The sequence below is a fragment of the Protopterus annectens genome, chromosome 4.part0, assembly GCF_019279795.1.
Source record: "Protopterus annectens isolate FY-2018-M chromosome 4.part0, PAN1.0, whole genome shotgun sequence".
Classification (NCBI taxonomy): domain Eukaryota; kingdom Metazoa; phylum Chordata; order Ceratodontiformes; family Protopteridae; genus Protopterus; species Protopterus annectens.
Genome location: NC_056733.1, coordinates 1,045,005,956 through 1,045,024,288, shown reverse-complemented (window position 1 = coordinate 1,045,024,288; position 18,333 = coordinate 1,045,005,956). Strand labels below are relative to the sequence as shown.

At 38.6% G+C, this 18,333-nt stretch overlaps 1 protein-coding gene across 3 annotated transcripts in view; it reads right to left on the bottom strand.

Annotated features, from left to right (window-relative positions):
* The window catches only part of KLHL3 (kelch like family member 3), a 940,384-nt gene that overhangs the window by 217,649 nt on the left and 704,402 nt on the right, over positions 1-18,333 (bottom strand). For all 3 annotated transcript variants that reach the window (XM_044068978.1, XM_044068980.1, XM_044068979.1), the window contains one exon: positions 11,832-12,029. In XM_044068978.1, the coding sequence (XP_043924913.1) occupies positions 11,832-12,029 (198 nt within the window). The remainder of the gene's footprint in view (positions 1-11,831; positions 12,030-18,333) is intronic.

Here is an 18,333-nt window from a genome sequence, read left to right as displayed (position 1 = left end):
ATGGGAATCAATTGCCTTGAAATTTCCTTTGAATCCTATTCCTATAAATCTGCTTCTCAGTTTGGTGCATTGGCCATTTTCTTATTGCCTTAACATTCTCTTTCTGGGGTTTCATAGTCCACCCACTTATCACTCAGATGTTTTACTTATGTCATCCTGAATTTACTTTCTGGGACAATCACTAAGTCCTGCTTTTCTGTGCGAGTTGAAAGCAATGCTAACCTTTGGTAGGTTGGGGCTCCAATCCTTTTAATGTATTATATCATACTCCAAATATCTAACTGCATAGTGGACTGCATCTCTTAGCCAGGAAAATCAGCCTATGTGGTAACACGCATGTTCCTCTTGTGAGAAGCTGACTGTGTAGCTTACAAGCTGCTGGGGGTGGGGGGTGGTTAGAAAAAGTAGCAGGGTCTGTGTACTGCCTACTCTCTTGCACCTGACCTTTGCTTTCATGGGGTGACTAATGGGCTGAAAAGGTTCACATGTCAAGTACCTCTCTTTCAAACCACTGAAGCTCGTCTTTTGCCACTAAGAACAAAAAATAAGCCAGTTTGGTTAGCCACAGGGGAATCTTTGGTCAAGTCCTGTGGACACAAGAAGAAGAATGTGATTTAATTTAATTAAATGTAGCAATAGGTTCTCTTGTATCCACATTACTATCCTCACCCAAGCAAAAAAAAAAAAAATCATCAGCTCTAGGGGGAATCTGCTTCCCACAATGACATTTGTTGGCGTTTCTTTCAGGGGTATCATCAGACATTGAACAAATCCTAGAATAGTGAAACAAGAGACAGCTTAATCATGTCCAGAAAGCCTAATGAAAAAAGTCAGAACTGTACATACTGTACATCAAATCTGCCAGTGAAAACATGGACTGAAAATGAAACCAGTGCCATTCATTTCAAACGCAAGAATGAACTGTAGGTGGTGTGTTTTTCTTTCCTTTACTGGGGCAGGGTCTTTCTGCTTACTGTCCTAACATGAGGGGTAACCTCACACCCTTAGGAATGTCTGATTTCTTTAAGATCATTTGAGAAGACTGAATTCTAGACACAATTTCATCTAATTTATCTACAGATGTCCTACAGCAATGATCCTTCTGTTTCTTTAGAAGAGCTTGTGATAAGACAAAAGGAAAGTAACAATTGATTTACACTTATTGTAACTGTAGAAGTTCGAGTGGATCAATGTTGCAGTGCTGATTCTTGGGTCTTCTTGTCATACAATAGTCCACAATCGACCCAATTCCCAGAATCTTTATATAATCCCTAGTCAACAGATTCTGAGGACTGATATCAGGATATCAGGGAGAGAAGTTAATCAGCACCATGTTCAGGTCTTTCTAGGCTGTGATAGTCAGTCTGAAGCCTAAGGACAGCATCACCCTTCTAGTTGTCTATGTTTTCAGAGAGGTAAGAGAAAGTTAAAACCATGGACTAGAAGTAGACAAAGGGAATGAGGATGGATAAAGGATACTAACAGAGGAGCAGGAGGGTGGGAGTTTATAATGCAACACTGATTTTTCTCAAACATCTATAATTATGGTAAGTGTACTACAACTGTACCATGTTCTTTGCAGTCAATGTTGCAGTACTCCCAAAGCTACAGGTTGGAAGGTAAGCTGCTTGGTGGCCTCTAGGGCAGTAGGTTCTGCATGATAGCAGAGGCACAACCTGCCTAGTCCTGGATGGAGTGCCTAAATGGTAATATTTTGTAAAGCTGTGGACAGAGGTCCAAGTAGCAGCCTCTAAGACTGCCTGAGTAGGGACACCTTTTAGGAAGGCAGTGGTGTCTGCCCAGAGTCTCACAGAGTGAACCTGACGTAAGCTGGTAATGTTTTTCCATAAGGAGTATAACAGGAGGTAATACAGTTGGCTATCTATTTTGAAATAGTATGTTGGAAGATGGATCTATCTACTTTCCCTTCTGCAAAGGCCACTAGTAGTTTTTCTGCTCTGTTTAGGACTATGTTCAGTTAAGATAATAACCGAGCTGTCAGTGCCCATCAAGGGAATGTAGGATTTGTCTAGCTTTATTTTGTGGGTTTAGAAAGAACACTGGAAGGTGAATAACTTGATTCAAGAATAGCTCTGATACTACCTTGGGCATTTAGCTTTAATCCATGGCTTTGGCACCAGTCATTTGTCAGTATTAACCCCTTCTGCAGTATATTAACATCATTGGGGGACTCAGCGATTGCTCCCAGTTTGTAATAGTCAGTAATCTGCAGTCCAAATAAGTTCTCAGCCTCTTCCCATTCTAGTACCTGTCCCTCTCTAATTATTTGTTCCCAATACCTTGGTACTTTTGCTAGCTTTCTCCAATAAATCTGAGCCCCCTCTTGCCTATTGTCTGTATCCCTAATTGCAGTCATCCCTATCAGCAGAATCTCCTTTCTCCATTCCAGTGTTGGCTTAGTTCTTAGAATACATTCTGATACTTTATGAATAAAATATTCTGTATGATTATTGTTATTCTCCTTAACTCATTACATCAGAGTGACGTTTCTAGGTGCATCTGCAGTTAAATCCTATTGACGCCTTTAGGCGTCGAATATTGCTTGTTTATATTTGCATCAATAATTCTAAAACCATGCTATGTACAAGGTTTTAAAATATTTCATCTTAAAGCCTACATAACAGCAAACTGAAAGTACAGTCTAGGTCCGCGTCGGTTGTTGTCCTTTCTCTCTGGCGGCGTCAGTGAGGGAGTATATATAAGACACAGATGCCATGTGTTCTTTCAGTCTTTCTTGCCCCCAGATGTCAGGTGCCCCAGAAGGAAGGCAATACATAAATTATGTCTATATACAAACTGCATTAACACTTGACCTCTGTCTAATGTAGGTAAGCAGATATTAACTGTTGTTTTTATGATAATTTATATAGATATACTTTTCATATTTTTTTAAATATCTCAACAACCAAGTAACAAAGACAGAACTGCTTAGCCTCATATGAAAGCTCTCAGCTAGCTGAATAAAATGCTCTGACAGTATGTGTGTAACTTGAGTGGTTGCTGAGATATTGTAAGTTGTTTACAAAATATTACAACTATAATAGTTACTGTGTTTACTGCAACTTATACAATTTAGTTTAAGACCTAGAACCTAAAGAATACTACCACTATAAAGATAGTTGTGCTGAACAGTTTGCCATGTATACTTCTTTAGTAATCCTTACGGTTCCAGAGATATGAACATTTGTTTGAAATGTGAGGACATAATTTGACTCTGTGAAAATGCTTAGGCTCCGCCCATTGGAAGTTACAGTGCAAACTTTCTGAGCTCCACTGGAGTGAAAGAGTTAAGGGGCTGCATTCAAAATCCCAGTCTCTCCTTGTTTCGTGAGCTCCCCCACTGTTTCATCTTCATACCTTTCCACTTTGAATTACAAGTCTCTTCATGCACTATGTATAGGAGCCTCAGCTGTGTAGCTCTGAAATACCCCTTCAAACCGGTTAATCCGAAACCTTGCTGTTCAGCAGGAAGAATCAGCCTATCCCACGTGACTCTTGCCATTTTCCCCTCCCACATAAAATCCTTCAGCTCTATTAATTGCTAGCCACAACTTCTCCTCTGGTTGAAAAAAACGTGCCTGACCAGTCTATAAAACGAAAGGAACTAAAAACATTTTATCAATGTAACAGAGCTTCCAATTATCAGTTTTTGCATTCTCTTTTGTTTAGTCTCTTCCCACATATCCTTAGCTACCACACCAGCATCCTTTTTAATCCATACTCCATCAACCTTATAATTTTATCAGGGAATGCCAATTCTTCCATTGCCCTGCTGATAAACTCTCAGATTACTCTGTCAAATGCTTTCGCTGCATCAAGACCCACCGACAACAATGGTATTTTCTTACACTCATCTTCCCTCTGGATCATCAATGTTCTGTTAACATTGTCAAATGTTTGCCTCCCCTCCACAAAACCATATTGATCCATATCGATTTTAGCATCACCTTTGCCATTCTTTGAGCCATTATAGATATAAACACTTTACAATCATGATTTACATTGAAATGAGCCTGTATGAAGCTGGGTCTGATGGGTCTTTACCCTGTTTAGGTATTACAGCCACTGTCACTTTCTTCCAATATGTTGGTGTTTTTCTTCCTCTTAAAATATTGTTAAACAAAACTTTCCAGAACTTTATCAAATTTTCCCTCCTAGCTTTCAAACTTTCACAGGAATACCATTTACTCCAGGGAACATCACCATTTTTATCTCATCTCCTCCTCCTATCTTAACTGGTAGTAACCAGGCCTCATCTACCTCTAACCTTGGCATATTTAATTCTTCCATAAACATTTTCATTTGTACCTTTTCTTGATCTCCATATTTTTCTACTTTACAGACTTTCATAAAATTTCTGAAATATTTCTACCACCTCTACAGGATCTCTTGTTACCTTCCTTGTTATAGGCTCTCTAAGCTTGGCGACAACCCCTTCTACTCTGTTGCCTGAGTTGTTGCACTAAAAGTTTTTGTGCTCTGGCATTCTCAAAAAAACAGTTGCTTAACAGCAATATTTCTAAACTTGCGAATATTATTGAGGTAATCTTTTATTTTCTGCTTAATGTTCAGCAACTGGTCCTCTTGTCCTGTGAGATACCCCCATTCTCCAATACTTCAACATTTGCCAGTCCCACTAAATGATTCTTTTTACTTAACCATATCTCTCTCTTTCATTTCCACCCTATTTTTAAATTCCACTTTAATTTTCATGGTGTTTATTTTGTAAGCGTAACATAATGAATAATAAAGTTCAGAAGTGATGTACAAGCTTTTCATCTTCAGTGAATAACCTTTTCCTTAGTCTATTAATCAGCCTATGGTCACCTGCAAATTTAATTTCAAACCAAGGCACATCATTATTAAACTCTGAATATCTTGGTTAGTCAGAAAGTTAGAAACAGAAAACAAGTCACTCCAATGATTAAGCTTCTGCATCTCTCCACCAAAGCCGTCAGGGTAAAAGACTATAGTGTAACTAATAAAGATTTTAAATGTGGCACACAAGTCAAGTCTGGTGATAAAGGAATCGTATCTGAAAACCGGGCAAACTAACCTGAGGATGACTTGTGACCATGGGCAGAAAATGGAATAGCATAGTGGAAGTGTGGTCCTTGAAGACTCTGCTAGGAGATTTTGCCAGAGTTCTTGTACTTTCTCATAGAATATGAAATGAAGCTTTACAGGGATTTACAACAACAGAAAAACAATCATGTCCATCTAGAAAGAGGAAGAACTCATGCCACCCATTGTCTGCTGAGACACCACATGGTTACAGTGCTGCCTAGTCTATTTACTTCATTACATTTTGAACAGTAGTATGGATACTGCACCTTGCATGCAACTATCTGCCCTTTCCAAGGGTAACATTTTCAGCCTCATCAGCACCAGTGAAAACATCTGCTCACCATACCTGTCACTAGTTGAGCTACTGTACACCCTTGTTAAATCTACCAGCAGGATAAAAGGGGATGGATATGCCATTCTCCACACTTTCAAGTTAATGCTGTCAGCTCCCAATCGTGGCAGTGTATATGGGGCACACATTCTATACTGCTGCCAGGAAAAAGACAGGGCTCTGACCATTTGATCTCTTTCCAATCTCCTACATATAACATCCAGAACTGATAGTGAATGATGCTTTTTTCTTTCTGGTGACTACACCAGCTGTAAAGTAATGCCCATCACACTGAAAATGACCCTCAACCTTCCAAGTCAACAGTGTGCAGTTGTGTAATAAGAAATGTACTTTCACTACTAAGGGTTTGAGTACAACCCAAATTCTGCAAAGGACCAGGTGCTTCTTAGTATGTCTTGGAAACAGGAGTGTCACATGTGATGGAAATACTGAAATTACACACATTGCCACACACTGTCCATGCCAGAAGCACACAGTGAATTAACTAATTAATCAATCAAAATTTTTCAAATCAAATATTTCCAATTACATTCCAAATTTAAATCCAAAGGTGTCAAAGTACCATACTTTAGAATATAAATAGTTTCCTTATACAATAATCTAAGCAAAAATTTTCTCCAAACTTAACTACCACCTCTCCAAAATAGTACCCTGCAATAATAAAGGGTCACTATGATGGTACTGTTTAAAATGTAAAGCTACAGAACTCTCTAATCGTTGTTTCTTAATGTCCCTAATGTGTTCTTGAAGCCTAAGTTTCAGAGCTCTTTTACTTTCCTCTATATAAAATAGATTACACGGACAGCTAAGGGCATAGATAATGCCCTCTGTAGTACATGTATACTTATTCACAGGATTAAACCTTATATTAATTTTTGGAAAGGACCATACAATGAATCGACAGAGCATTTTCCACATGGTAAAGTACCCACCACGGGATAATACAGCTGGAGAAACAAAACTACTGTTGACCAACATATCCCCCAAGCTTCGTCCACATGCATAAGAAATCAAAGGAACATTATTAAATACTGTAGAAAGTTCTCAATCTCTAACAAAAATCTGCCAACAATATCTAAGTAGGTCAACTAGCTTATCAGTAAAAACATTATAAGGTGTAACAAAATATATGTTCTTTTTATCCTTATTTTTATTACCTATATTACCTTTATTCAAAATATTCGATTTTTACTAGAATTCATACACATATTATTATAATTCTGCTCTGAGCCATGGTGGTGCAGCGGTTAGCATTGTTGCCTCACAGCAAGAGGTTCTCCTGTTCAATTCTCGGCTGGAGTGCCTTCTGTGTGAAGTCTGCATGTCCTCCCCACAGTCAAATGACGTCTAAAGACATGCAGGTAGGTGCGTGCATGAATGGGTGTGCCTTCCTTGAAGGTTGGGCGTTGGGCTTGTAACTCGGCACCGTAAAAATCCACTGCCAATCATTAGTAGACTGGAGTACCACTGTGGTGACTCCTAACCGGGATAAGCCGAAAGACATACATTATTATAATTCTGCTCCCCAATAACTTTTCAAAAAGACAGCAAAATCAAATCACTTTTATATCCTCTAGTTATAAATATATTAACAATCTTTTAACTTCATTAAGGAAGTCTGATTCATTATTACATAATCTACAAGCATAACAATTCGCCATACGGTAAAGTGGATATTGAATATGAAGGATGACAACTGTCCCCATGTAAGTACTGCCCACCATCTGTAAATGTTATATATATATATATATATATATATATATATATATAGTTTTTATTTCTCCTCTACTTAGACCTTGCAACTTCTAATTCAAAAAGAGACTACTACTCCCAACTGTAAACCATCAAAACTGAAATGATATCTATTTTGCAAATCTCTAACAAAATTACCCACTTCATTATAACCACCATTATAAATAAATATTAAGTCATCGATGCACATAAAATAATAAACATATTTACTCATAAAACTGTGTTTAGATAAATACTAAATTTCAAACAGGACCACAGTTAAGTATGCATACATGGAGACAAAATGAGCCAGCATGGCTGTACCCTGGATTTGGTGGTAGATTTCATTATTAAATGTAAAAAATATATATTAATAGCACAGACATACAATAACTCAACTGTATAATGAGAAAGGGAACTTCACCTAAAAATAGTGTAATGCCTGTATACCATGCATGTTTAATACTAGTACAGAGACTTTTAACAGTTAATGTTATCCAATACATGCCTGTAATCCACTTAAGTTTAGAGATTTTTTCCAAAAAACTCAGTAGTATGTCTGATATAGGAAGGAAGTATAACTACAAAAGGAAGAAGGTACTCATGTAAAAGGAGGCCAGTGTTATGTAAAAACTATTTACAGGCCAAACAATTGGACAGCCAGGTGAATTAGTTAAATTCCTATGAATTTTAGGCAAAAAGTAGAAACTAACAATACTACAACCATGAACATTAAACTTTTTGTCACATCTTCTTTTGTAAAATAGCTCAACCTGCATCCATTCTCCAATAATTTTCTATATTGTATCAAAGCTTCATTATATACTTCAGTATTAGTCTTTTCATAAACAGTCTGTTCCTTTACATGTTCATAGCACATCTACATATAATGTTTGCAATCCATAACAATTACATTATTCTCTTTATCAGCCTGAATTAAAAATCAGTTCATGCATCGTACATAAATCCTTTAAAGCTTGCCATTTGGCTTTAGTCAAATTATATTGAACAAAGTGTTTATTTATCATAAAATCATCAAAAGCCTTTTCAACAGCATAACTAAACACTGCAGAAAACTGTTGCATAGACTCATTATTAAATGGAGGTAAAAAGAGGCTTTTACACTTAATCTTTGATGTGTCTAAGAAACAATATGCTTTGGTCTCCGTCACATCAGACATGCACGTGTAAAAACTACCTTCCAAACTACTGTTAGCATCAAAATGATCACAAATGTTCACTAACATTATTCATCTCGGAAAAGAAATAATGTTAAAGTGTAACTTGCATATTAATTGAAAAATTTCAATCGAGAATATACAGTCGTAGCAAAACAGAATAAACTTCAGTCCCAAATTTGGAACAACCAATTGTTCTTTAGTTAAATCGTAACCAGATAAATTACCATTGAACTCAAAACTAAAGAACAATTGGTATTTTTGACTTTCAGCATTAATGTGTGTTTAGTACATTAAATAAATGTTTCGTTTGCAACCGGTTTGGATTGTTGTGCTTACATTTTTAGTTTAATGTTAGAATGTACATTCATTTCTTTAAGCATTACGTATTCCAGCTTCTCGCACAGATCTTGTGCTTCTACAGAAAGACTTACAGTCGTACATTGATATACTGACAGGAATGGATTATCAGTTCTATGATTCCTCTCCTCCACACTTTTTTCTCAAAATGTAGATGGCAAATCCACATTTCTAGCAATATTACGTTCCTTGGAATATAAAATGTAGTTTTCCATTGTCTATTGAGAGGTATCCATCTCTTCATCTCATAAAATACGTGGAATGTTAAATGAAGGATCTGCAGTCATAAAATCAAACTAACAACCAAACATTAACTAAGAAACAAAATAAAATTGATAAAAACAATAGGCTACAGAGACAAAAGAACTTTACTGTACTCTAGTGCCTCAGCAAAAAGCCTTCAAGGAGTAAAAAAATTGTTAAAAGCAGTATATATACACCAAACCTGAAGCACATCATCAATTAACTAATTAATCAATTAATCAAACAAAAAATTTCAACTCAAATATTTCCAATTACATTTGAATTTAAACCCAAAGATGTCAAAGTACCGTACTTTACAATATAGTTTCCTTATACAATAATCTTTCTAAGTAAAAAATTTTCCCCAAGATTAACTACCACCTATTCAAAATAGTACCCTGTAATAATAAAGAATCACTGTAATGGTACTGTTTAAAATGTATAACTCTAATCATTATTTATATAAATAAATATATATATAATACACGTTACAACTTATAGTGTTTTTAGAAACTTGTTGACCTACTTAGATATTACTTAACAGCTTTTGGTAATAGATTGAGAACTCTCTACAATATTTAATAATGTTCCTTTGATTTCTTATAGACGTGGACGAAGCTTGGGGGATATGTTGGTCCACAGTAGTTTTGTTTCTCCTGCCCTTTGAATTCACATGCATTCTAATTACCACATGGTGGGTACTTTCCCATCTGGGAAATGCTCTGTCAAGTCATTGCATGCTTCCCAAAAATTTATAATATAAGGTTTAATCCTATGAACAGATTTACATGCACTACAGATGGCATTATCTATGCCCTTAGGTGTCCGTGTAATCTATTTTATATAGGGGAAGGTAAAAGGGCTTTTAAACATATGCTTCAGGAACACATTGGGGACATTAAGAAACAACAATTTGAGAGTTCTGTAGTTTTACATTTTAAACAGTACCATCATAGTGATTCTTTGTATTACAGGGTGCTTTTTGGAGCAGGTGGTAGTTAAGTTTGGGGAAAATACTTTAGTTAAAGACAGATTATTGTATAAGCAGACTATTTATATTCTAAATGATGGTACTTTGACACCTGTGGGCTTAAATTTGGAATGTAATTGGAAATATTTGATTTGAAGTTTGATTGTTTGATTAACTGATTAATTAGTTATTTGATTATGTGCTTCAGGTTTGGTGTACATATAGTGCTTTTAACAATTTTTTTTACTCCTTGAAGGGTTTTTGCCCAGGTGCTAGAGTACATTCAAGTTATTTTGGGTCTGTCGCCTGCTGTTTATTTATTTTTTTGTTTCTTGTTTGTGTTTGACTGTCCACTCCAGAGACTTTACTTCCTTTGAAGACTGTCAAAGAGCTAGCAGCACATTGGGTGTTATGCATCACAAAAGCTTAAGGAGGGTTTTAGAAACCTCTTCTCAAGTCAACTGCAGGACAGAAATCCCCTTCTGTTTGTTTGTTGCCTGACTAAATGAGTGCAATGAATTTGTGTTCTTTAGATACAATGCTTTTACTTCCTCTGCAAGTATTTCATGGGCGCTGCAATAGCAGATGTGAACCTGAAACTGGACTAGAAATTGACAGCTCTACTGAAAAAACCCTCAAGGAAGTCACACTGTCATTTACTTTCTGCAGCAAGCCCTCACACTACTTAAATACAGAATCCTTCAGAACTAGAAATGTTAATCAGCTGGCTTGCATAACAGATGAAAGAAAATTATACTGTAGAATTTATCAGTCACCATTCAGGAAACATTGATAAAACACATTCTGCTGGGAAATATGTGATCTTTATGGCTGTTGTCTACTTTGACACACAGAATCATCGCTAACATTGCACTGCCAGGATAACAAATTATTCTGAATGGCCATGGATTCTGTTTTGAGTATATTTTACAGATGCATATTGTGTTCCACACTGAGTGAGTATTAAGTCTGTCTTTTATACACCTTACATAAAGGAAAACTCTAACAGCATAAGGGCTGGTAGATCTAAAACTACCCACTACACTGATCCATCTGGAAAAAGAATGCAAAGATTCTTAAGGTACAGTTTTCATAAATATTTTAGTTTCATTCTCAACACAAGAAAGTGTGCAACTCCCATAACAAAAATATGCAGTCTTTAAATGACATCTCATGACAGATGTGTTACTCTAAGGTTAGCAAGCTCTTACTGAGACAGCATAAGCCATTAAAGCTTCTGTGATAATATCAGCCAGTTTCTGAATTACAATATGGTAATCTGAAGCATCATGGAAAGGTGAGGTTCTTGAAATTTTAATAAAAAGGCAGAGCTTGCAATCTTGTCCAATGACATGGGAAAGAGAGCCCATCTGTAACACTGACACTTCATGTTCAAATAATGGCTTGGATGCAGGAGGGACAAACAGTAGAAGGGAATTTTAGCCTTTCAATGGCCAGTTTTCTTTTCTAACAGGAAAGGTATGAATGTCTGTACTGCCTTGATGCACCTTCTCAAAAGAAGCTTAAAGAAGGCAGCTGAGAGTGAAAGTCGGTCCTAAGCAAAAGTGTGTAGTAAGGTATTCAATTGAACACTTACTTATCTTTCCTACACTATCATCACTACACATCAAGTACCAAGGAAGGGGTAACATATGGAAGGGTATACACAGAACAAAAGCTAGCCCGTACAGTTACAGCCACAATGACACATGAACGAGCCTTTAAATTCCACTTAAAGATTTTTAGAAGTCACTCCTTCCTCTACTAAATTAAGTTTACTTAGGCTAAAAATATATTTACTGAAACAAAATAAAAATGTGAATGTCTGAGTATTTGTTTATTTTAATACAGCTACAAAAAGGTTGTGAAGTAGGGTGAGGGTGTTTCTGCCTGTTACTCTGAAACATACCTGTACTTCCATCAAATCCACCAACAGCATACAGGACATCATTTAATACTGCTGCACCCAAAGTGCTTCGTCTTTCCTGCATACTAGCAATAGCAGTCCAATGGTCCTTCACAGCATCATACACATCCACCGTCCTTACACGTAATGAGCCATTAAAACCTCCTATTGCATATATCTTCCCGGCCACGTATACCACACCTGCAAAACCAAACGTTATATCAGATTATTTGCACTGGTCATAGAATTTCCTACATTTTTTTTAAATAATGAATCACATTTCTTTAGTGCCAATGCTACTACTCAGTCATCCACCACATGCATACAATAATACAATCAAATATGATCTGTGTACAAGTTTCATCTTACAGTCCTTGGTTCGATTGCCTCAGTCACCATTTGTAACTGTGTCTAAGACAAAGCTGCTTGACCAGATACTGCGTCTATGCTTCCCCAGAAAAGAGGTAATTATGCCCAAAGTACTTAAGTACACACCTGGCATGATACAGTGGCAGTTGGGCAGTACAGCCCCATACATGGCATGTGTTCCCTGCTGCTCAGAGAGATGCTTCTACTCATCGGGGGATATCCTGCAATGTTGATCCTAAGTTTTTTGGCTGTAAAGGAAGGTATGCACACCTCATTATAAAGTTACAATAGATAAACAATAAGACAAAGAAAAAAATGCTTATTAATACATATATGAGAAAGTTTCTTGCTTCCTAACCTCTGCCTGCCAATGCTGAAGCAAGCCAAGGTTGTGGCATTGCAGGTGTCTGCAATGATGCTGTGCCTGCTCACCAGAATGGAAGGTGACAGATCTGTTCACCAGAATGGATGGTGACATACCTGTTCACCAGAATGGATGGTGACAGTGGTATAAGTCACCACCCTATTAAGCTTATTCCAAACATCCATCTTGCACAGGGAGCGGTTACACATCCTCAGCAGCAGCTCAGAAAATAGGTTAGTTTTACCAAACATCCAAACGTAAAGGTTTAAACTCTATTCAGTGAAACTCACTGTCTCCACTGCTGTGTGACATTGGAATTGGTATATATAAGTTTGGGGGGTATGCAGTGTGAAGATAGATGAAGGCTGCCAGCCTAGCCAGACAGAATTTTATAGATAACTCTGTCATTTGTAAATATTAATGTAAGCCACAGGCTTGTTGTATTAAATGAAAAAAAATGCTGTTATATGTGGAACTGCAGAAATGTAACAGCAGTGCACTCTGCTGACCAAGTAAACCATGTTGTGACCCTTTGATGTAAACACGGCTCCAGATAGTCTAGATGAAGGAATTCTTGCTATTGTTGTAAGGCCAGAGTTAATGGCCAAAATTTACATGCATAAATGTCCTTTATTGATCTAGTTTATGCCCAGAGGTGAAGAAAGTAAATGTAGTTTTTGTTAGCCTGGGAACCCAGGGAAGTGTGAAGAATGATGTAATGTGAACCAGGAATGTGATTTTAAAAACAGAGAGAATCAGACAGCATTAAGTATTTTTGTCTTGGCCATCCAGCTCACCAGCACTGTCTTGCTCTATATGTAAGTTTATCTTAGATTTCTGTTTTCTCTTAGAAATAGCTAGAAACTAGAAAGATTAGACTAAATGATTTTCTGTGATGTCAGAACTGTACTACTGAATTATTTTAAGCATTTCTCTGTGATATCTAAACTCTTGACCAGCACTGTGTAGTAAAAAGTATTGTCATGTGTTTTGACTATTTGTTATTAAATATTTTTAAACCCTTTCAACTGTGGCTGTTTTTGTAGAGATAATTTAAGCTCTTTAGATACTTGCATGCCTTTGGTAAAATTGTACAAAGCCACTCCAGTAGCTTTAGCCCTGGGCTATACTACCAACTGGATAATAATATTGCACAGTAATACTTGGACACCCTTTTAAGGGCCTTTAAGTAGCTGATAAATATTAGTGGGTGGTGGCAGCTGGTACTACCATATAGTCTGGGAAAAGGGGGCACAGCTGGAGAACTTGTGCCAGCCTTCCCCAGGAGTGTCTGTGTGGTTATATAAACTCTTCTCAAAGTGTGTGTGTGTGTGTTTGTGTGTCAGCTACTTGGGCAGGGACACAAAGCACTGGTTGGACAGAGAGGGTGCTGGAGGTTTTAACTTGCCCACTAGGCTGAGATCTGGACCCTATAGCTGTGCCAGTGGGGAGTCTTATTGGGGACCTGGAGAGCAAGGGAGCGACCATCCCAAGACTGACTGTGATCTCTGTGTGCTCTTAAGAGAAATTGCACTTTACTGTGTGTATTTGTTATCCTTTCCTTCTATATGGGATGCCCCTCACTGGTGTTAGTGGTGAGGATTGAGGCTCCTTGATTGCTGGGCCAGGGCATGGGCGTCACATGCAGGATAGAGGGGGGCTTTTTTCCATGCAAAAAAAAGACAACACAATGTTTTCTATGTTTGCTGAAGGTACTTTTGGCAAGAAGTTTTCAAACTTTTCACTGCTACTGAAACTACTTTTGGCGAGTCAACATGATTCCTCCAGAAAAAAATCCCTGTGTAGGAGGAACAGGAGTATCTTGCTCTAGCACAGCCCTACAATGCAGAAGGACAAAGCCTTTTTTGCTTCCCAGACAACATATGCTCGATTAGTGGACGATGGGACTAAGTGCTAGATGTCATCTTTTGCTTCACGTAGAGTCAGACAGTCATAACTAGCTGCAATAACCACAGCTCATGTTTGGCCAGCTCTGTGCTGCACAAGTGATGAGCTGCTTAGTCAGGAGGCTGCTCATGTGCAGAAACTCACAAGCAACTCCAGAAGGCAGTGATCTCAGAGCTGCTGCTGGGGGCAGGAGTCAGGACACAATCCAAGGTAGCAATATGACACACCATTATCCTTCAGCTCCTCACAGGCAGGGTCAGTTATCAGAGGAAGATAAGGTGAAACAGGTAAATGAGTAGAAAAGCTTATGTCAGAGGACGGTTAGCTGTGGGGAGAAGGAAAAAAGTATCTTGTTCTACATATCATACCAAGCAGGATCCCTGCATTGCACAGTGCCTTGGGAAGCCATGTCCATGACACAGGTAAATGATAGCCCCATAGGAACACATTCAGATATCAGGATTTGCACATCACATTGCAGCAATACGGTGATACCAAATCATCACCTCAGAACAGTGCTGAGGTGTTATGTGTCCACACAGGCTGCACACAGATGATATGTTTACATTGAGCTATGACAAGCATGGCTACCTCCAGGTGGACTGGGCCATGCATTTAATTCTGCATGCGATTCAAAGATAGGGGCAAGAAATGAATCATTAACAAAATTGTTATGCTATGAGACCCTTATTAGGGTGATACAAAGCACAGATGTCATTTTACAAGAAAAAAAGACAAAATTCAGTGAAATATAAGACTTTCCATAAGTGGATATACACATGTTGAAGGTAGAACCCCCCCCCCCCCCCGCAGTAAAGTACCCCAGCAATATAATCAATATTGGTGGTATGTGTGAGTGGGAACACAATACAATGACATGGCAATGGTATGTCTATCAGTGGAGGTGATGCAGACTGTGGGCACCAATGCAATGGGGTGGACACAGAATGGGGTTGTGTGCAGCAGTACAGAGGCCTGCTAAACGGATGCAAAATGGAGGCGGGGGGTCAGTGGATTTACGCGGATTGCTTCCATAGACTGACGCACACATTCAAATGCATGTGCAGCCCACAAATGTTCAAAGATTGCCATCTCTCTCAAACAATCCATTCATCTCTTTGCTGGATGCCCTTGTTTCCTCTTATCTTCTTCCTGTCTGTCCCAAATCTTCTTCACCGGATTGTCTTCTGCTTTTCTGCACTTGTGCCCCTCTGCACACCCCCTGCTAATTAAAGATACCAACTCCAAGACTGCACTACACTGTAGAGAATGGTAAATTTCCTGTTCCAGCTGTACAGCGATCTGTACTCACCATAACTCGGCATCTGTATTACTCATCACAGATGGGTCTTGGATCCCACCTCGGATCCGAACCGGCCAAAGTGAGCTACAGCTCCTGAGCTCAAGCTCCTTCCTTCTCCTTACTTCCTACTACCCATGATCCTCAGATCGAGTTTGCTAGAGAACTGTCCCCTACAGAGACCTAGATTACTCAGGTATACAAACCACCGGCCCACACAACACCCCCAAGATTCCCTTTGCCACCAGAAGGCAGGGGGCGGAGGGTGGGAATGTGATGAATAATGACACTGAACAGCACAGATTCCAAGTTATGATGAGTGCATAACTCTTTATCTGATGCTAATCATGTCATTATTGTTCAAGGATGGGTCAGAGTCCCCAGCTAGCCAGAGCACAGAAGAACCAAAGGATGCCCTACCACTAGACACCAAATCTAACTTGTAGTGCATTACAAAGGTATGGGGATTTGACCAAGTGGCCACAGCACAAATGTCATCCGATGATGTCCTGGCCCAGAATGCTGAGGATGTAGCCACTGATCTAGTAGAGTGGTCTTTGTGGTTAAGCTGATAAATGTGACCCATGAAGGAAACAATCCAACGAGAGTTGAAGACTTTGGATATAGCCCTGCATCTCCTAACTTGAGAGAATGCCACAAAAAGTCGGTCTGATCTTCAAAATTATGCAGTCCCGTTCAGGTAGAAATGCAGCTGTCTATGCATATCAATGCAATGCAGCTGATCGTCGCCTTTGTTAGAAAACTGGGAAAAAGACTGGCAGTTGTATAGACTGGCTTAGGATATTCTCTGAAGCCACCTTGGGAATAAAGGAAGGATTAGTTCTAAGGGAAACGCTATCCCTATGGAAAACCATAAAAGGAGGTTTGATACAGTGGGCTTGCAACTCAAACTCTCTTGGCAGAGGTGATTGCTACCAAAAGAACCGTCTTCCAAGACAAGAACTTGATATCACATGTCAGAGCAGGTTCAAAAGGAGGAAGGGTCAAAGACTGCAGCACCAAGTAGTATACCAAGGAAAGATCCCATGAGGGAGAAGGGTCTTTCAAGGGAGGCCAAAGTAAAAACACCCCTTTTAGAAAGGCTTTGGACAATCTGGAAGAAAAAACAGGACTGACGTGCAGATGAAAGTTAGATATAGCTGCCAATTTTAGTTTTGTTGTCGGAAAGCTTGCCCCTTGCTGAGAAAGCCAAGAAAGTAAGGACAAGAAAGCAGAAAGGGGGGAGCTGAAAAGGGATCTACATCCCTTGGATGAGCCCAAATAGAAAACCCCTTCCATTTGCTGAGGTAAACCTTCTTGGTAGATGGCCTCTGGGACACCAACATAATATCCAGGAAGAACCAGGATGTCATTCTCAATATTTAGTCCTTAATATTGAGTCTCTATTAAATAGATGCTGCATTGTTCTAATCTAACCGCATAACTGAAGAGTTAGTACTGAATTAACTGAAATTGGTTTGAGATTAAAACTGTTCAGAATTGATTAGGGCTGTAACCTGGTTAACAAATGTAATAATTACAGAAACACAGCTATGCACAACTCAGGTAAACCAAGTGCAACAAGCCAAAAAATGTATAAACACAGTTCACAAAAGCATTACACTAGGAATGATATGGGCAGGTAAATTCTGTTGTAGTTTATTCCACAAATAAACAAGGATAAGCGCTTTCACAGAAAATAAAAACTCTGCTTCATCAGATCCACCATATTCACAACAGAAGCAGCTTAAATACTACATACCCCACCAATCATGAGCTAAATTGACTCACACACCCTTTTTCATTTAAGGGTACAAGTACATGCAACCAAAAACATACTGAAAAAGCATTCATATATAACAAGCATAACAAGAAGCATTGGCCGGTTCTATTAATGGATGAGAAGATTAGGACTATTGTGGGTGATGAACTTGCCTTTGTATTTAATAATAAAAATAATCTTTTGTTTCCAATAATTTTTATTTTCATTTTACATATATATAAAAAGTACAGTTTTGTACCTACCATAAATGTAGATGTTCGAAGATCCACATTGCTGCAGTCCTTACTTATGGGTAGTCCGCTGTCCTCGGTCGGCCCACATACCAAAGCATTAGGCTGACGTCGGTCATGGGCGCACAGCCCTGACATCAGAGCGTCAGGGTATAAAAGCGCATGACCGACGTCATATCCTCAGTCTTTTCTTGCCCCAGATGTCAGAAGGCCCTAAAAGAAAGGCCACAGCCAAAAAACAGAGTAATTTCCCAAAAGATAAGCCCAACTACAGCCATCACCCAAACCATATAACCAAGCTAAGCTACAGAGGGGAAGGAGGGAGGGAAAATTGGACTGCAGCAATGTGGAGTGACGAACATCTACATTTATGGTAGGTACAAAACTGTACTATGTTCTTCATCTCACATTGCTGCAGTCCTTACTTATGGGTAGAATCCCAAAGCAACGGGAAAGGGAGGTTGGAAAAATCATAAAGCATTAGGGGCTGCTAAAATGCCCTGTAAAATTGCAGTGGCAAATCCAGCCCTAGACTTAGAATAAAGAGGAAG